The sequence below is a fragment of the Boleophthalmus pectinirostris genome, unplaced genomic scaffold (assembly GCF_026225935.1).
Source record: "Boleophthalmus pectinirostris isolate CB_2022bp ecotype Guang Dong unplaced genomic scaffold, ASM2622593v1 HiC_scaffold_9, whole genome shotgun sequence".
NCBI classification, from domain to species: domain Eukaryota; kingdom Metazoa; phylum Chordata; class Actinopteri; order Gobiiformes; family Gobiidae; genus Boleophthalmus; species Boleophthalmus pectinirostris.
In genome coordinates, this window is record NW_026571541.1 from 22,970,607 (window position 1) to 22,992,370 (window position 21,764).

At 39.2% G+C, this 21,764-nt stretch overlaps 1 protein-coding gene across 2 annotated transcripts in view; it reads right to left on the reverse strand.

Annotated features, from left to right (window-relative positions):
* Positions 1–21,764, reverse strand: part of gria4a (glutamate receptor, ionotropic, AMPA 4a) — a 175,594-nt gene that overhangs the window by 36,460 nt on the left and 117,370 nt on the right. For both annotated transcript variants that reach the window (XM_020940440.2, XM_055166822.1), the window contains exons 12-13: positions 18,814–19,029; positions 17,405–17,565 (exon numbers count right to left, since the gene is read on the reverse strand). In XM_020940440.2, the coding sequence (XP_020796099.2) occupies positions 17,405–17,565; positions 18,814–19,029 (377 nt within the window). The remainder of the gene's footprint in view (positions 1–17,404; positions 17,566–18,813; positions 19,030–21,764) is intronic.

Consider the following 21,764-nt stretch of genomic DNA (forward strand, 5'->3'; position numbering starts at 1 on the left):
TCTACAGTAATTCACTTGTTATGTTGTACTTGTATGTGACCCTGAAGCCTATCATTAGTAGTTAGAGAAATACAGTGCTGTTACTTAGTCATGGCGTTAGACCAATATGTTGCTACTATTAACTATTCAACACACCCTCGGCTTTTTACACTATACTTACATTAGACAAACCCCTTTACACACACACACACACACACACACACACACACGGACACACCGCACACACACATGCACACACAGTGGAGCAGAGCTGTAATTTCAGACCTTTATTGACCGGGACACATCCAATTCCTCTGAGATGCTGGCTCCTGATCAGTTTACCGCTCCTCATTTTTATTTTCCCTTTGCCTTATGTCTTGTTGTGAATTTATTGCCACTTTTAAAAAATAAAAAAAGACTTCACTCTCTCCTAACCATTAAATACGGCAACGCCCGAGCATAAAAGCTATGTTGTGGAATCGTCCATCTCAAGGTCACTTCTGGTCCGGCAAAGTGCACTCATGTCCGGCCATTAGCGGCTTCTTGATTGGAGTGAGGATGAAAACGTGAAAAGGGTGCATAGGGAGCTAGTGTTAGTGCCAAGAGTCTGCGGCGTGCATAGCTATAGAGACCTGTTGTGCTGCAAAGTCAAGGATGGTCACAAATCCAAACAGCTTATTCATGAATATAAAGAGTTTGTTTCTATAGTAATTCTCAAGTGTATGCTAGGAAAACTGAGTAAAATACAATGGGTTTATTCATTTACTGATACTTTGCAGTGACATCATGCTGAGGGGGGTGGGGGGGTTCTACATGTATCCCTAATGGTGAAATGTTTAGCAGTTACTATGGTGACATAATGCACACATAAGCAAACACTTTCAAAAAAGTTTTAATATTCTCTGGTAAGGTAAGGTTCAAGAAAAAAAAAAAAACAACACAAAATGGATTTAAACAACACATTTTCAGGAGACTGTGATCAGTGGGCTCTATTCACGCTTACCTCACAAAACCGGAAGACATTTGGAAACATGCGGATGATGACTTCTGGTGGGTTCTGTAGGAGGTAATAATGAGAAAATGTAGGACTGTCTATGTGAATTATTGTCATGGTTGGACTATTTATTTGTTATAAAACATGATAAAGTCTCCAACAGAGGTAGCATAAATAAAAAAAAATAAAAAAAAGATGATTCATTCATTCATTTGTAATCAGAAGCTGTACTATGATTTTGTCTGTCTTTCCACAATTTATCACAATATTTTAGTTGGCAAACATCATCAGAGGGCTTAGTAAAGGCCAACACTGTAATACTAACAACAACTAGCATGTTAACAGTGCACTTCTCCATTTGCAGAGGATAAAACGCTTCATAATTAGATGAAGACGGCACACAGTAATCTCATTTTGACCTTAACAGCTGCTTTTACCATACAGAAACTGAGAAAATGGCAGAATGGCCCAGTTTTCTTCATATAGATATCATTGTATTCTTTCTTTTTTCCTTTTATAAATTGCCTATTAAGTTGTGTATTCTAATTAGTCTAATTTAAAAAAAAAATGAAGTGAAGAGCGCTGGATCCATGGTTTTATGACATGCCCAGTGATAACTGCACTGGAAGTCGTCATCAGCCTATTTCCAAACATCTTCCAGTAAGCATGAATAAAGCTATGAGTGTTCAGGGTCCTATTTAGGAGTTTAATTTTCATAAAATGGTGAGTGAATTGAAAAACAGTTTGCTTTGTGATTGTAATTTTATGTGTGATAATTTTTAAGAGCACAAATCAGATCACTTTAGTTCCAGCTAAGTCAGTTCTTTCTAGTCAGATTGAGTTAAAGTGAACCTCAGATTAAAGTGTAACAAACCTGAGACAGAGCAGTGCCTACATTTAGCATCACACCCCCAGGGAATGTTGACAACATCAGCTGCTAAATATTAAACACCCATACTTGGACTTGGGGTCATGAAAAGATAGAACAAAGAAGGTGGACTATTGGTTGTTAATCAGTAAAAATGACCCTGTGTCTAATTTTTCCCATGTATTTGAGCAAAATGTGTCTTGCCCCAGTACAGATATATTGCAAAGATAAGCTTAAATGTGCACAGTGTAACTTTTGTGAAGGAGGGTTGGTGTATTTTTTGGTTCCCATGCAGATGTTATTACTTTTTTTCTGGAATATTCTTACTGGCAGGGTCACCTCTCCAAAGATCTTATCTGTAACCCAGCCTGCTGGCACTATTCTTTGTCTGGCTGGAATATGGATAAGTTTAATACACTAATATGGAACATTCTGAGCAAAGCAAGCATAAATATTTCCATGGAGACAAGCAGGCTACGGATCCTCCACCAGAAGAGTTACATAGTGTACCTTTAAGCAAACCCAAAACTACTACAGAAGAGCCTGAGTGCTACCAGAAGGAGCTTGTATACCGCGCCACAGGTTGAGAAAAACTGGATTAGCCCAACATGCTTTGATTCCAGCTTCAAACAATTTTCCGAATGTCTCCCCCTACTTGTTCCCCCATTCCACACTGTACACTCCTGTCTATTAAAACCTGCTGTCCAGATATCAACAGACCCTCCAAAACGCAGCGTCACACATAAAGAGAGGACGGTGAAGGAGAAAATCAGGAGGCCTGCAGATGAAGATAAAGAAGATAAAAGACGTCAGATAAATGGATAGATAGCTGCGTTCCTGGTGATAGGCAGAGTAAGTGAGGGTGGGAGAGAGGGAGCGAAAGAGAGAAAGAGAGAGAGAGTGGAGAAGGAGGGGGCTGTGTGCTCACTGTGTCTCAGACTGCAGAGATGACTGCAGCAGAGGAGCCAGGACCCAAGATGAATACCAATGGAGCCCCTCTCTGCCCGCTCAATACACAATGCACAAGGCGCGCTGTCCGACGCACACGCGCAGAGGTGGAATTTCAATGCAGAGGCCCAGTCTATAATGTGATTCATGGAATGATCATAAATGCAGAAACGTTACTGGTCAGACTGAAGAAATATACACAACATATTATTTTCTGATCCATGTTGTAATGTTGTTTCCTCATCAAAAACATACCCGGCGTTGTTTTGTTTCATTCACACATGTTTAACACACAAACCCTGCATATTTAAAAGACGGAGTTCTTCACTCAAACAGAAAACACTGTTCCACCTTGTGTTGTCAAGTGGAAATACAGGAAGTGGTGCACTGTGTTTTTAAACTCCACACACCTTCACTAGAATCATTTCAGCCATGAAATTCATTCTCTACTGAACTAAAGGTAAAAGGTAGTCAGTCGTTAAGTGGAACAGAGGATTTTGAGCTTAATGCAAGATTTGCATGTGTAAATTAAACAAAACACAACACAAGGTATGTTTTTGATAAAGTTCTAACATGACTTAAAGCTCACAAGAGTCGATTTTGCATAATATAGGACCTTTAACTTCAAAACATGTTTAGTTGCAGACTTTGGGTCTATGATCCTAGAGATAATATACATTTACGCTATTTTTAATCAATGGTCCTCATCAGAAACATACCTAGTGTATTGTTTTGTTTCATTCACGTATGTTGAGCACACTAATCTTCTGTATTTAAGCTTTGGTAAAGGTAAACAAACAAATTGACAAAAAATGTAGGTTTAGTTTAGTTTGAGCTCACCTCTCAAGCAGAAAACTCTATTCCACCTTGTGATGTCATGTGTTAATACAGGAAGTGTCCCATATATGTTTTTAAAAGGTAAAAGATAGCTGTTAACTTGAAAATTACCACTTCATGACATCACAAGGTGGACCATAGCATTTTGAGCTTTGGAGACTAATATACAGTCCCTGACAAAAGTCTTGTCGCTTATCCATTTTGTAGAAATAAAAGCTTATAACCTGACTTTAAATTAATCGATTGGTTTTAGAAATGTCTCATATGAAAGCTAAAACCCTCCCAAATTATGCTCAATATACTAAAATAAATTTGCTTCACTGAAGAAAGATTGATCATTTAATGAACACAGAAAGGTCAGATTTTGGCAAGACAAAAGTCTTGTCGCCTTGTCATATGATGCACCCAATCCTAGATTACAGCCTCACCTGTGATCAGTTACTGATCAATCAATTAGTGGGTGTGTATAAAAAGAACCCCAGCACACCAGACCTTCACATCAACTGCAACTTGACCTCTGACAACATGCCTAAGATCCACCCTGAGACCAAAGCGTTAATTATCAAGAAGCTGAAGACCAGATCCACTGCTGAGGTGGTGACACCTTCAATGTGTCTCAGCATCAAGTACAAAGAATAAGAAAAAGATCTGAAATGACTGGAGATGTTTTTGACAAGCCCAGGTCCGGCAGACCCCGCAAGACAACTGCTCGAGAGGACTGTTTGTTGATTCGAAAATCCACGGCCAGCCCCTTTTCCACTGCAGCAGACTCCACCAGGCCTGGTCACCTCAAGTCCCTGTGTCAACCACAACAGTTTGTAGAATTCTGTCTCGAAATGGCCTCTATGGTCGAATCAGTGCACAGAAACCAGCACTAAACAAAAGGCCATTAAAAAACCGTGTGGCATTTGCCAAGGCCCACAGCCTGCTAAAAGGATGGACACTGGAAAAGTGGCAGAAGGTGGATTTCTCAGATCAATCCTCGGTTGAATTACATCACAGCCGCCGCAAATATTGCAGGAGACCTACTGGAGCCGCATAGATCCAAGATTCACCCAGAAAACAGTTAAGTTTGGTGGTGGAAAAATCATGGTCTGGGGTTCCATCCAGTATGGGGGTGTGTGAGACATTTGCAGGGTGGAAGGCAATATCAATAGCCTAAAATATCAAGAAGTATTAGCTCCTCTTACATTCCCAACCATAAAAGGGGTCAAATTTTGCAGCAGGATGGTGCTCCATCGCATACTTCTATCTCTACATCAAAGTTTCTCAAGGCGAAGAAGATCAAGGTGCTCCAGGACTGGCCAGTCCAGTCACCAGACATGAACATCATTGAGCATGTCTGGGGTAGAATGAAGGAGGAAGCATGGAAGGCAAAACCAAAGAATCTTGATGAACTCTGGGAGGCATGTAAGACGCTTTCTTTGCTATTCCTGATGACTTCATCAACAAATTGTATGAATCATTGTTGAACCGCATGGAAGCAGTCCTTCAAGCTCATGGAAGTCATACAAGATATTAAATATGAATCTCACAGCACCACGACTTAATTCACTGCCATTATGCAACATATTTTTGTATTTGAAGGGTTAGGGTTAATTATTTGTTCAATTTTCTGTAGGCGACAAAACTTTTGTCTTGCCAAAATCTGACCTTTCTGTGTTCATTAAATGATCAATCTTTCTTCAGTGAAGCAAATTTATTTTAGTATATTGAGCATAATTGGGAGGGTTTTAGCTTTCATATGAGACATTTCTAAAACCAATCGATTAATTTAAAGTCAGGTTATAAGCTTTTGTTTCTACAAAATGGATAAGCGACAAGACTTTTGTCAGGGACTGTAGTAAACCAGGATTACTTAGGTATGTGTAAATGAAACAAAACACAACTCTGGATATGTTTTGTATGAGGTAACAACATTATAACATGTAATAACGATCACAAGAATTCATGTTGTGTAATATAGGACCTTTAAACAACTCAGAACCTGGAAAACAAAAAAAGAGTGTCTGTTTATCTATTTAAAGAGGGGCTCTTGACCATTTAAAAGCACTGTTCAGAAGTGAGGTATTCAACCACTGAAGAGCTGGAGAAGGGCAGTGATTAAGTTGTGTGAAGTTGTGCATTATGTTGTGTTCAATATAGAAGGGAAAATGTAAGTGGAAGTGTCTAACAAATAAGTGATACCAGATTATGGACCAACTTTTGTGTAATGCTTTAACAGGAAGTTTTTTTTTTTTTTTTTGTATTATAATAACTTGTTAGAGAGAGATGGGAGTTTAAGGTCACACTTCATCCCACTGCTTTTTGAAGTGTGCTGACTCAAAGATTAATTAGTGGTTTATTCTAACTCGGATATCAATTCTATCTATGTATTATGATTTTTTAGTCACACTGTATGTTCAAAATGCATGTTCAGAGTAAACAAAATTGAACAAATAATGTACACATTTCTAATACTAACTTAAAGATGCACAAAGTAGGTGTAAAGCACTCATATTATGCTATTTTCTGATCTATTTCCTCATCACAAAAGTACCTGGAGTTTTTTTTTTTTTTTTTTTCCCCACACATGTTTAACACACAAACCCTGCAAATTTAGATTGAGTTCTTCTTTCTAACATAAAAAAAATGTGTTTGTAAAAATTCAGCAGACCTCAAATTCTGTGAAATATGAATTCACCAAAAAATATTAAAACTCAATCTCAACCACAAAGTTTGCATGAAATCATTTTGTTAACCAATATAAAGTTAAAAACAAAAGTACAAAAGATAGAAATGAAAGGCATAGTTTCCCAGTCTCACTACTCCCAGGTCAATGCTAAATGTCAACCTCTGTACTTGTGTGGAGTAACCCAAAAGAGGACAAAAGAGGGAGAGGCAGACACATGAACGTGAAGTAGACTGATGACGCAACACAGCACTTTTCATCTAGTGCTTTGAAGAGAGCAAAGGGCTTTCAAAATAGAGTGACAGTGTACCGAGGCAACTACCTTAAATACAGGTTATTTAGACAAAAATGAACGGTAGCAACAGTTTCCCACAAAAATACAAATGTGCGTTATTTGTTTGCACAAGGTCAGCCAGCTAAAACATTAACTTTTGAACGCAGCTCGAGGGTGTTTTTGTATGAGACATCTCTGAGTCAGCCGTATACCCTTTTCTCATGTAACCTTTTAAATGGAGAATGCACCGTCTTTAAGAAAACTATGGTTCAACTCAGCTTAAGGTAAAACATAATAGGTCTCTATGATTTTGGAAAAGAATCTTATAACGATTTTTCTTATAGACATTAGGCTTGTGATATATGTTTAAAAAAAAGCATAGTGTTTTGAGTGCTCATTGTTAAAGGTAGAGAGTCTGCAGGGATGAGACCCTCTCATTCATTGGGGTGAACTTCAACACGTGGTCACTAAACTGTGGGGCTATAAGCCCACACCAGCCTGCCGCCTCTCTTAGCGGGCAACGGCAGAGAAATGAAGAACCCAGCGTCTCTGCTTACTAGAGCCCAGGCTGTGTGTAGAGGTGAGGCTGACTAGCCAGTAGCACTCAACCTCCTGTTCAAGCTCAGGCTAAAGGGGGGCCTAGGCATGGGCAAACAGGGTAGCCGCCCGGTGTGGCAGCATCAGCACCCCCTGCTGATGCCCTCTCACCCGGGGCCTCAATCAGTGTAGGATCGCAACTGTCCCCACCAAAAGAGACATGTGTGTGGCTATGGTCAACCACTGCCCAACACACACTCTATGGCCCTTATTGTCCTTCCTGCAGGGGAGGCCCACAGCATGGTGGTCCAAATTTTTTAACTGTGTCTAGCCAGGTCTCATGGTAGAAGACCACCAGGCACGTACCTGCACACACTGACCCCAGACCTGTCTTCAGGCTGGGGCCACAGTGACCTCATACCAGGCAACGTAATGGATGTCCATTTGAACTCATCATTTGAGATCTAAATCTAAATAGTTGCAGCCTATTGCAACTATATTTCTTTATATATATTGTGCAGTTCTAAACCATCTGTTGGATAATGTCATCTCTATACCAGTGGTATGAGTTTACTGTAATTCACTTTTGATTTATTGCCATAAAAAGACAACAACATTCCCAAAAGGAATAAGGCCTGCCACACTGCTTCAATTTCTCAGCCAAGTGAAACCCAAAATCAATTCTACCTGACCAAGCAGAATCACTTTGTTTTGAAACAGTGCAAGCAACTGCTCCATTTGAGGTGATAAACACACATCAGAGTTAGAAGTTGGCAAAAGCTTGAGGAAGTGTCTGGGGAGATGGAAGTTTGGATGCTTCCTGCCACTATTCCCTGGACAGATAACAGCTACAGCAGCAGTAACAACAAATAGTTTTGATAAAAGAAATGGCTTTATTTAATCCCACACCAGTAAGCTATAGGTTCATGTTCTGTCACACATACACACAGAAAACATTCTGTTCCACCTTGTGATGCCATGTTGGAATTGACCATCTCTACCGAACTAAAGGTAGAATGGAACTGTTAACTTAAAAATGACCACTCCTTGACATCACAAAATAGAACAGGGTTTTATGAGTTTTGGAGATGCAGACAGATTAATAATAGAGGATTACTCAAACATGTGTGAATGAAACAAAACACAACTCCCCGTATGTTTTTGAGGAGGTTATAACATAACATGGCTTAAACTTCACAAGAGCCAAATTTGCGTAATATAGGACCTTTAATGTTTTGTCCTTCTGACTCTTGAGAAGTACTTTTCACAAATACGTATTTATTTAGATTTCTTTGTGAGACAAAAAACATCATCTTTATCTCACTTTTCATTCATGTGGCATCAAAAAAACATAGTAGAACATTCTCTAAATGCGTGGGACAATGCAGAGGGACCTAAATGAGTGAAAGAGGCCAGGTGGTCAGTCACACTATAGCTCTTTATGCAGTGACATGAACAGTTCTGGGGAGATGATGATGTGTCAGCCTCTCTGATGCTGCACAGCCCCTGCCTCCAGATGTGTGTGTAAAATGGCACCTGTCTGCGCGTCCTGAATCACTGCGTCGCTATGAGACTTGTTAGCTCCATAATTAAGACTCAGAGGAGGTGACCTGCTCAGGAAAATCTGTCAGAGAGAGAGAGAGGGAGAGAGAGAGAGAAGAGAGAGGAAGAGAAGGAGAGAGAGTGAAAGGTAAAGAAGGAAAGGAAGAGAGAGAGAAGCGAGTATAGTGTGTTGTTGTTTTTAAACTTGTGTTTTACATACTCCGTGTCTTTTCCCTGAACACAACAACAAAGCATGCGCGTGTAAAGATGTTGTATCACTGCTATTTTTCACTCTGGCTTGTTTTTGTCAGAGGAAGACTTGTTGCTGCCATCTGGTTCAGCCTATGTTGGATAAAGGGCCAATATGTTTGTTTGTTAGTTTTTAAATTTAGATCCCCATTAGCTACTGACAAAAACGGATGATATTCTTCCTGGAGTCTACATCTATTCCTGGCAATAGACTTTGGCATTTAACTTTTGACATACAGCAAACAGAAAAAAATAACTAAAATCCAGATCCAGACAAATAATTACATAAATATACAAATAATAATACAAAACAACAGCTCTATTTTTGTCAAATTTGTTTAAATAAGAGATGGCCTAATTATGTAAATATATGAGTACGTGTTCAGAATGTTCCTTTTGTTCCTACTGAGGCTTACATATTCTTTAGACTTATTAAATTTCTCATTATCTATCTTTGTTTTGGTGTTTATTTTACCTCATAAAAATTACATATAAAATCATACTGAAATTAAACAAGTATAGAAAGGCAGAAGAATGAGGAGATTTCTATAAGGTGACCAGAATTTCAAAATGAAAAACTGGGACACAAGGTTGATATGGTTGGTATATAGTAAATAAAATTGTGAGTGTACTATTGGCCATTCTTGACTCACTTGTGGGTCATAATCTGTCAGTACAATCTTTTGCCTTATGTTTATGTTTATAAGCATGGTTTTCTGTATTTTAGCTAAACAAATTGCAATATATTCCCCTTTACTCTTGGTGGCGATCCAATTGTTCAAAAATAGGGACACCTGGGACATTTCTTATATAAAACAAAACATTTAAAAAATAATGATTTTGGACAAATCTATAGGGATAGTAGTCACAGAGCTCAAAACTGGGACTGTCCCACGCAAAAATGGAGGTCTGGACACCGTACTTTTGTATGAACAGTAGCTAGCACCAAAGTTTCAATGTTGCATCAGTTTTCACAAAAGATACTGCACCGAGGCGCCTGCATTCTTAGCACTCTCCACTCCAAGTACTGACCTTGCTTAGATTCTGAGACCTGACGAGATGAGGCACTGACAGGTCGTTATGGCAACAGCCTCAAAAATATGGAGGAGCTTCAAATCAAGGATCTGGATCAAATCAAGAGATATCAGAGATTCTAGCATTCTGAACTCTCAAAAAGAAGGCAAACGAAACAAAACTCCAATTTCTGTTCATTTTTGATTACAACAAAGCTAAAAAAAAGTTTGCATACAGGAGTTTTACATAAATAGGTCAATAATGCAACAAAACTGGAACCATTTATGTGATGTTACTGTCCATAAATCATGAAAAAACTTTCAGAAACCGTATGAAATAACTGAAAATGTACTGGCATAACTGCACTCTGAAACTGAGTTAGTCACCCCAACTTTTATTCCAGTAAATCATTCTCTAACATGGCCACAGTGGAGGTTGTTTTCAGTTCTGAGACGTCACACAGAGCAAATATGACGGTGCCATCGCTCATAGGAAATGACTGATTGCTAGATTACAGAAATGCACTGAACTGGGTGAAAAATGATACATGTGAGCAAATGATATGAGATCTGCTATTCCCAGCCCAGGACGTGATGAGGCAATATGGTGAAAACAAGTCACAGCAATACAAAATATAGAACTGGTGCAAATATAGCATTGGACTAAAACTGCACGTATGCATATTTTTGGTGAATATTTACTACTGGACTTTACTGGAACATGTTTAGTAGTTCTTTAATTGTACGTAGTAACCACAGCATGCCTCTTCACAATCTCTCCTCTGCACACTCATCAAAAATATTCTGGAGAGGCTGGTACAGAGCACTGGAGCAGAAGCGTTAGCAGTATACTTTTAGTAGCAGCAGTGTATATAAAATGAATAATAAATACTAGAGGCTGATAGAAAAACGTAAATGCATAATATATCTTTATTTTTGCACTCAAGTGTAATGTGAGTTATCCTACAACCAGAAGGTTCAGTCCTCGCACTGGCCAGTGCAGACTGCTGTTTTTCTTGAGCTAGACATTTCATTCATCTTGGATATTTGTAGATATTTGTCTGAAAGCCCCGTCTCTGTCAGTTAGTACTAAGGTACCAATTGTAGTAGAACATTTTGGGCACTATAATGCACTATTTTATAACAATTAACAGCAAGGTCAACTTTTCTGGCATAATGTACACCACCGACTTTTTTCTCAATGAATATGAAGACTACTGTCCTTAGAATGTTCTACAGGAAAGCATCATCACTCTCAAACCAGGCCAATGTTAGACATGGGAAAAAGGTGGAAAAAACAAAAACAAGTGTCCTTAGACACTTCACTGCCACCACTGAATGTGGAGTGAATGATCAATGCATCATATTTAGATTTGTGACCTTTAGTGCTTTATAAGACTAATGCATTGTTATTATTATTAAGTTAGAGAGGACACATATTTTGATATAGGTATTTGATAAGGTATTTTAGTGCAATAAAAACACCTCTGAAAAAATCCAAGACATTTAATGACATACTGTGGGACATTTCAGGCAAGTGATAACATCTCACCAGAAAAGCCATAGTGTAACTTGGGTATAGTTTTTGGTAGAGTCCTGTTTCTCTCTTGGAGGTGGAGTAGGAGTGATGCATGCTCGGTGAGGCAGAGCTGCTGTTGCTGTACTGTTACCGTCTATGAACACTGTGGCAGCTTTAACAAACAAAGAGGGGACCAGAGCGTGACAGATGTGAGCGGGAGCATCACTACACGCACACAGACGCACACACACACACACACACACACACACACGCAAGCTGCCTGTCAGAACTCCGCCACAACTCCACACAAATCTACTTCAGTCCTTCTCATTGCGCACAGATGAGAGGTGATCCGTGCCAGGAGAGATGAGGTGATTATAGATGCTATTTGTGCTGATGGAGATGTAGGTAGAATTAGTCCACCCAATGACTGTCTGCAAATCACACGGGCATTAAGAAGTGAAGGACCGCTCTAATGAACTGTAAAGGATTGAAGTCGCAGTAGTTTTACAGTCTGAATCCAATAAATAAGTAACGGCAATAAGAATAATGGGAGAAATGTAGATTTACTAGAATGGAAGGCTTTTAAATGGTACAAATGAAATTGGTTTGGAGGGAGTCAGTGTGTAAAACAAGCTTAAAACATTGATTGCTACAGTCAAAGTGTGCTGGCTGCGTAATGGAAACAATTCAATATTAACTAACCCAGACTTAATTTGAAATCTGAATGAATCGCAAGGTTGGTTAAGGCACTTTTAAAACATGAAGCGTCTTGGATTACCACTAGATAGTTCAGCATTGTGCGGTGAGAGAATTTGGTAGTGTTACATGTTATGTTGCTGTGTCACTGCTCTGGAAAATTAACATGTTAAGCATTGAGCTACTTGATTAAAAAGCAGTAGTCAATTTGCAACAGTGATGGCTCCTTTTAATAAGAAAAGAATATCTGTCCAGAATTTTGAACAGAGGACCTCATTTCCTAGTGAGCCAGAGTGTTGCCAGTCCTTGTATTTGCAGAGGTCGCTGGTGCTAGGCTAGCGCATGTCAATGGGCATAGTTATCCTGTCACTAAAAACAGTCTTATCCAAGCCACAAAACACCCGAGGCAAATCTATTATTACACCAGACTGTCAATGTAAATGTCTGTGTTGATAGAATCATTTTAGATGTAAAACCAACCTTGCATTTGAAGGATTTATGTCTGAGCAGTGGCAATGATTTGTACTTCCTGATAGAAAGCTTGGCAGCGGCGGACTGATATCACCTAGCACCTGTCTTACTGGCAAAGTAAAATTCCGCTGCTGCTGAGAAAATAGTCCCTCAGCATGTGACGATTCATGCAATGCAAGGTTAGTTTTATTTCAAAAATAAATCTATCAACACAGACATTTACATCGACAGTCTGGTGTAATAACAGATTTGCTTCAGGTGTTTTGTGGAGTGGGTAAGACTGTTTTTAGTGGCAGGATAACTATGGCCATTGACATGCACTAGCCTAGCACCAGTGACCTCTACAAATACAAGAACTGGATGGAATATTTAAAAAAGTGTCTCCACACGTCTCCAACACTCTGGCTCACTAGGAAATGAGGTCCAATGTCCAAAATTCTGGACTGTCCCTTTAAGTTTAAAAATACAATAAACGTAATGAATGGGAGCTGAAGTCACCATAAACGTCATCACAACAAAGAGACGACACATCAGATGGATATCTGCAAATCATGCTATAGCAAGAAGTGGATTTTTTGTTCATTTGTACCAAAATGACTATGCAACAATGCTGAATCCTGCGCGTATCACTGATTAAAAAAAGAAAATTGGAGAACAAAGTAAGTACAGAGAAGTGTGTGTTTGCCAGTGAAGATGAAAACGGGAGTTGATCGGCAATATGGCGTCCTGAAAATAAGCGATTAAAGATTGCTCAGACATGCAGAAATCATTCCAAATACAACTTCAGGTAGGTAAGTTGTTAGAGATAGTTAAAAGCTCCAGAAACTTGAGTTTACATAACAGACCTGCTTTAATTTGAGGAAACGTTTTAGGCTCCTTGCACAACAACAAATAGCAAACTCTGGATGCAATACGAGCCCCATTTGAACAGAGTTAGCTGGCATTTGTGCGTTTTATAATGTCACACGTTGAGAGGTACTTCTGTATGGGAAGTGACAAGGCCGGCTGATTTATCTGACCGACACTGGCTCATGTTAAGTATCACATTATGGCTATGACAGCTGCATTGGAGCTTATGGGCACAACCAGCACACAGCCCTATGCATGTCTACGGTGAGACTCTGCACTGGGCATTCAACTGCGCGTGTGCATCTGAATTGGTCTGTCAATCAAAACCAAGTGGGGAGGAGTGGGAGAGACGACAGGTGCGGGCGAGTGAGCGGAGGAGAGAGAGAGAGTGTGAAAGAGATGGATGGAAGGAGAGATGAAAAGGGTAAAGGAGAGGAGTGGGAGGAGGATAGAAGTAGAAGTAAGTTTAGGCAGCTGGTGAAAAAATGTGTTCCGTCTCTAAATGCTAATGAAAAAGTGGGAGACGTGTTTTGCAGACTGGATTTAAATTCTGATCAACACAGTAAAAAGTCCGGGAAAAGTCAGGCCTTGAGCTGGTGTTGTGAGCGAAACATATTATGATTCAACCTCCCACCAAAGCCAACCATAATCAAAACTACAGCAGTGAAATATGTGCTAATTCTCATGCAGCGTCAAGAGCCATGTGTTTGTGCATAAATCTGGATTCTTGTGGAGGTGGTTACTATTTTACACAATGTACAAATCAAATCCATTTAACTGAGCAAGTTGAAATGAAATAACAAAGGACTGAATCTATTGGTGATCATTATGTTAGCTGCTGTAAACCATTTTATGTGCCAATATGCAACTAGCGCACTGTACTGTAAAAGATGTATCAGAACAAGCAGTACTACTACATGGACAACTCAACAGACCAGCCTTCACTCCATATAAACATCACCACATTTGATAAGCACTGAGCACAACCACACCTCAGTCTAGCCACAACTATAGGGACTTTGCGTAAAAATCCTCTCTAACACCAACAGTCATGGTATAATGTTGTTACCTCCTCATAAACACACCCAGAGTTGTGTTTTGCTTGAGTAATCATTTCTTATTAGTCTGTCCACATCTCCAAAGCTCATAATTCTCTCTTCAACCTCATCATGTCATGTAGTGATAGTTTTCAAGTTCCAAATCCAAATCCACTTTATTTATATAGCTGTTACGGTGCCAGGACTACAGTTCTGACTTGTTTTTGTGTCTTTAATTTCTTTTGCTGGCTGTCCTGGTTCTTGCTGTGAGAATCCTGGTCCATGATTAGTGGAGCTTGTCTATGCCCACCTCACCTGCAGCCACCGCCCCCTATTTAAGGAGAGTCCAGCACCTGTTTTGAGTCTGCCATTTTGTGTGTTTCAGTGTGTCTCTTTGGTATTAGTCACCGTTTTAGTACGGTATTTTTTTTAGTATGGTATTTGGTATTAGTTTCTCGTTTTTGGACTAGTACGTGTCTGACTTTGTTTGCGTTGAGACACTTGTTCTGTTTTGTGCCTTTTTATTTTGTCAACCGATTCTGTTTGTGAGTTTATGTGATTTTACTTTGGGGCACTTGTGATTTAGTTTTATTGTGTGTCCCTTAGTTTAATCATTCGTTTTTGTGTAGACTTGCTTGACCCGTTTTTTGGCAATGTTATTTTGTTTCTTAATTTAGATTATTTTCTACACATATTTTAGCCTGTTTTGTTAATTTATCTTTGACATTCCTGTTAATTAAACATTACTTAATTTATTCAATTTTCCACCTTGTTTTTTTTTTTTTTTTGTTACTTCCCTGACCCCAGTGAGCTGGGTCGTAGCAATAGCACATTTTACAAACAAATCAGTTTCCAAAGTGCTGCACAGAGATCATAAAATGAAGACAACAAAAAGATAAATTGCTAAGATTTGGTCACACCAGTCCTAAAACAATAAAACCAGTAAAATCTAAATAAAAGCAAAAAACATAAAAATCATAATATGCAGAAATAAGTCACATAAATAAAATAAGTAAAAGACACAGTGGACCACACAACTCACACAGTGTTAAAAGCCAAAGAATAAAAGTGGGTTTTAAGTTAGCATCTACCTTTTACCTTTAGTTCAGCAGAGACTGGCAATTCCAGGGTTGAAATTATCCACATGATTCTAGTAAATGTGTATTTAAAGTATTTTCTGTTTGACAGAAGAACTAAGCCTAAATATGCAAGATTTGTGTTTTACATTCACAAAACTCAACTCCAGGTATGTTTGTGATGAGGAAACAGCATTTTTAAATGTTCTACCTACATGATTTCACTCCATGGAAGGAGGAAGTTGGTATTTGTATTTGTGCAACTCGTCTGTGCCTTTCACAGTCTCTTTACACATTGTCAATATCCACATGCATTCATTTCAAGTGCTCGGTTAGAACTAGTATTTTTTCAGATGGAGTGTGAATTATGCAATGACCAGAAATAAAAATACTATATTATTAGCAACAGGCAGAGCACAGCTGTCTTATTTTTTCACAGTGTTGTAGGTACTCCAGCTGTAAACTTTAGGGGGGGCAAATGTTCACTCAATGTCTATTGAATTTCATACAAGCAGGTGTCATTGAGCTCCATTCTCTTTCATTATCAACTGTATTACTCAGTGAAGAGGTTTCTCATGGAACATCTACATTCATTACCGTATTTTTATCTATTAATCCCTTCTAATGCAAAAAAAAAAAAAAAAAAACACCTCAGAGACACTATACTAGTCTGCACACCTCCTGCACCTCCACCTCTTCTTCTATCTTTTGTCTTGACGAGAACCTCTCCTCTGCTCATCTCTCCTCAGACCTGGTCCCTGAAGGTCCCCAAGATGATGTCTATGAATTTTTCACTAAACTGCATTCTCAGGTTATCAATAATAAAATGCTATATTCTTATAAATATTCTAAAAATACAGCTGGACCCTTACCTCTTCAGAGCAGCATTAAAATTTCATGCACACCTCGCTAACTTGCTAAATCTTCCCACCTTGGAGGACATGATCATGGCTGTAACCCACTTAGCACTTTTGTAGTTGAGAAACTAGTTGATAAAAAAAGCCCCGCACTGCCAGCTCTGTCTTCTTATCTTGCCTACTTCATCAGAGGTATAATACTCCCTACAATGGAAGCATAGCCTGATTGGACTAGACTAGAAAGGACAATGCCTTGAGAGCTTATGGATCCCTTACTGACTTTACACTACCAGTCAAAAGTTTGGACACACCTTCTCATTCTTCAAATTTTTTTTACTAAACATTCTACATTTTAGAGAAAGTGAAATAACTCAACAATTTTTTTATATTTTAGATAGCTCAAGGTAACCATCCTTTGCTTTGTTAACAATGCTGCAAACCTTCGGCCTTCTCTTACTGATATTTGAAATTATAACGTCCCCTGAAATTTTTATTTCACAGGTTTGCCAAGTCAGGGTCATGGAGTGTCCAAAGTGTCCAAATAAGTGATAAAAGCAAAAAGTGGCTATTTTTCTATTTAGTTTGGAGTTCTTTTGAGTTTATTCATAGTTTTGCTTTCAGAGAGAATTCCCAGTATTCATGAAAATAAAGAAAAAAACATTAAAAGCGTGTCCAAACTTTTGAGTGGTAATGCAAATAAACTTAGCTCCATACTCATGCCTCTTCTTCCTCTCTAAAGCTACTTCAATTTATTCTACAAACACTAGTAAGCAGAAAATGTGATAAAAAGAATCACACAAGCAACAACCTGAAAAACCAGCAACCATGCACCTGGCAACACACACAAACCCCAGCGGACATACACTCTCCATGGACGGTAGCCTCAAAGGTTCAAGAAGCTAAATCTCGCCATAGCCCTGTCCGACATGCACCCGTAGTTTTCATATGGCTATATTTGGCTGGCGGCGAGAGGGGGGAGCTCACCGGGGGGAGATGTCACAGCCCTGTTGCATGAATGCGCCCAGGGAGAACCAGAGGGAGTTGAAGATGCCAAATTCGTTGGGGGGTTGGTCGGTCGGGCCCTGCTCCGCCGCCCCCTCCTCTGGCTCCTCTGCGTGCCATTCGTACGGGCTGAAGCGGCTCACCTGGAGGAGGAACAGGAGATAAAACAGTGAATAAATATGTACTTCTAGCACTGGAAGAAATGGAATAAATCTGTAGAGCACCCATTTTATGCTATTTTCTAATCTATGTTATAATGTTTTTTCTCATCAGACATATACCTGGAGTTGTGTTTTGTTTAATTAACACATGTTTAACACACACATCCATATTTAGACTGAGTTCTTCTCACAAACGGAAAACACTTTGTGATGTCATATGTTAATATAGGAAGTGCTCCACTGAGTTTTTAAACTATAGACCTTCACTAGAATCATTTGGGTGATTTCAACCATGGAATTTCCAATATCTTCTGAACTAAACCTAAAATGTGGCTGTTAACTTGAAAACTATCACTAGATGACATCACAAGGTGGAATAGAGCATTTTAAGCTTTGGAAATGTAGAGAGGCTAATAATAAAGGGTCAAACATGTGTGAATGAAACAAAACAGAACTCCAGGTATGTTTTTGATTAAGCAACAACAGTCTAGCATGTCTGAAAATTCACAAAAATCGGTCGAAGTATTTTAGATGCATTGGCAACTTTTTTCTAAGCGAAACTACTCCTATCCATTTCCCCACATAACTGAAACAATTTGAGCACATTTCCATCCAATCCTACTCGAAAAATGGCATGTCTAATCTATGGAATAAACTGACAAATGAATATGGAACTTGTTTGGCAAAGCTCTGCGCACAGTGCAATAGTCTACAAATCGTGTCTAGATTGAGTTATACTGGGAAACTCTTCTACAAATAATACAGTTTTACATATTTATGCATTTATGATGTAAAGTTGCCTACTTCCATGTAATACTAGTATAGTGTAAAGTGGTTGAGAAGAGTGGGAATTTTAAAGTTGACATATAATGCTTTATTTATTTGTTTAATCTTTTTTGGTTTTCAAAGATGCTTTGGCACTGGCATTTTAATTTCTTGTTTTAGAACTTAAACTATGCAACAGATTTCTGAGTGCTCAAAGAAAGCAGGATTAACATGCGTAAAAGAAGAAATATACAATGCTGTAGGATAATCTCAAAAAAGCTCATTTTGAACGATATTTCTCGCTTTTTAAGATAACTCTTCTATCTTGCAGAATCCTTTCAGCTGCTGGATACTTCAAAGTATGCATATATCAAGGACATATCGACATAGAAATTGCCTTATACCCTATGCTGGAAAAACTTTACTTAATATTCTGAGCAGCTCTTGACTCTCTCTCTCACTCACCAGGAACAGCACCACACTGACTCCGATGTAGGCAAACACTATGCACATCCAGATCTCGTAGGCCAGGGGGTCCAGGAACGAAAAGACCCCCGGTTTGGACTTCTGTGGCTTCTTTATCATTATGGAGATTCCCAGAGACATGAAGGGCTTGGAGAAGTCAATCACCTCTTCTCGCACCAATGTGATGGTCAACGGGGCTACGGCTATCTCCGCTTTCTGACAAAAACACAAGAAAGGGGAGGTTTAAAATCGTGTGTGATCAACTGTGGCTTTAGACGGGGTAAGAATGGAAAGATAATTGAACCATCAGGGGCTTGGATGGAGGAGAAGGAGGATCAAGAGAAGTTTGGGTTTTAAACAATAAAGAAATGGGAATAAGGGGAAGGAGAGAATATAGAGAGGAGTGCCGCATGAAAGAAACTGATGAGACAGAGGAAAGCCCACAAGTAGAACAGAGGAGTTATTCATATGTGGCCATGAAAGTCACGCTACAAGAATATAAAGCAGTCAGCAAGGCATAAAACTGATTCATTCACTACACTAGAAATACTATGGCTATAACTCGCCAGGCATAACATTACAATGTTTAATGTCTATTTTTTTTTACTGAGTTCAATTACTTCCTTTTTAAAACTGCAGAACTGATTCTCTGAAGAGGTCCCTGCCTCTTCATAATGGCATTTCACTGTAGCCAATACAGCGCAATAAAGGAATACTTAAACGGTCCATATTACTGTATTTTTCGGACTATAAGTCGCACTTTTTTCATGGTCTGGGTGGTCCTGCTACGGTGCAACTTATATATTAAAATTTTCACACTGACAGCAGTGAGAGGGCGCTCTAGACTTGTGTGCCAGTATCTGCTATTCCTATTACTCCTGTAACACTGTCACTTCACCCTCTACTGTGCACGTCTCCTACAGAAAGGGCCTCTGTCCTGCTGCATGTAGTGAAATATGGAGCTGAATACAGTAATTGAGCAGCAAAAAGAAAGTTTGGAGTGAGCAAGAAACTAGTGAGAGACTGGCGAAAGGCAGGGATGGAGAACACAGCTTTACGGTAACCGGGCGGGTGCACCATGCAACTTTCCTCAAAGTCATTGGATGGATTGACAAAGCATGGTCAACCGAAACCATCCTGTCGGGATTCAGAAAGGCCAGAATAAACTGGAACTGATGCTGAGTCTGACAACAGCTACGCAGAAGAGGAAGCGGTGCTCCTTTTACCTCTGGAGGTCACGGAGTTGCTCAGAAGTGACACCGAGGATGAAGTATTCAATGGATTTAGTGATTTGGAGTGAGATGGAGAGTTTGGTAAACTTGTTCTGTTCTGTTGTTGTCATGCTGTCGTTATATGAATAACTGTTCATATGTGGCGTTAACAGCTTGTTGTTCTCTTCTATTGTTATTACTATAATTTGCCTTTCAAGATGAAATGTTGGGTCCTGGTCTCTGATTGTATAACATAAATTTTGCCCAAAAAGTGCGACTTATAGTCCGGTGTGATTTATAGATGCTTTTTTCTTCTTCATTACGCATTTTTGACTGGTGCGACTTATAGTCCGAAAAATATGGTACTCTATTTTCTGATCTATATTATAATGGTGTTCCCTCATCACAAACATATCTGGAGTTGAGTTGAGTCCTTCTCTCAGTCAGAAAATACTCTGTTCCACTTTGTGATGTGATGTCATGTGGTAATACAGGAAGTGCTCCACTTTGTTTTTAAACTCCATACACGCTCACTAGAATCATTTGGATGATTTGAGCCCTGGAACTGCCAATCTCTACTGAACTAAATATAAAATGTAGCTGTTAAGTTGATGGCAACACAAGGTGGAACAGAGCATTTTGAGCATGAGAAATCTAGACAGACTAATAATAAAGGGTTACTCAAACATGTGTGAAGGATCAGTACACAACTCCGGGTATGTTTTTGAGTAGGTAACAACATTATAACATTTAAAGCTCACAATAGTCCATTTTGTGTAATACAGGACCTTTAAACATGTATGAATCAATAAAGCACGACTCAGGGTACGCTACGGATGAATGAATACCACCAAAACATGGTTCAGTGCTCTCCTTTAATATCACTGTATAAATCTACAGCATTCACTATCCAGCTCAGTATAGGTTTCACCAGCATTATAGTATCCACATGCAGAGGCTATGTTTTTCTAACAGAGACATTTAAGCATTTATTATTGTGGTGCAATAAGTAACTGTGTCTATATGAAGATATCATCGCTTAGTCTACAATACAGTGGCTTGTAATTTGACACAGGGACGATACCCCAAATGAAAATGAAAACAAGCAGGTGGTGGACTCTCAAACTACAAAGGTACACAATCCCCCTTTAACATCAGTCATAATGTTATGGCCATTCACTTGCTGTATCAATGCACTCATCTAAACAAACACTATCTGAACTCTGCAGCTTCAGCATATCTAATCATAAGTCTCTCACTTCAAACAGCAGAGACAATGGGGTTATGTAAATAGAATGGAAGCATAACGGACGCAAACCAAAAGGACAAAGTGTGGATAGACTGTTTGGTGCAGTCTTGTGAGAGGACTGTCAATGTTTGGAACAAATCAGACTCCATTAGTCACTGGTGCTGTTCTGCTATGTCACCTTCCACCACCCACATCCAGAGCTAATTAATGCTGTCTCCGTTCCACTTCCACTTCTCCACACGCTCACGACTGACATTGTCTCGGGCTTGTTGATAAAGTTTGCAGTCCAGACAAGCGCGTCGAGATTCGGGGTCCTCGCGCAAGCAGGCAGGCAGGCAGGAGATGTAATTAGGTGAGGGGTTTTTTTGCAAATAATTGAAAAAGTGCGTTCAGAATGAGATGAGATGTTTGGAAATGTTTTGAAGTGGAGGACATTAGGAAGAGAAATAGGTTTTAATAAGATCTCCAGTGGCATGGAGAAAGGTGGCAAT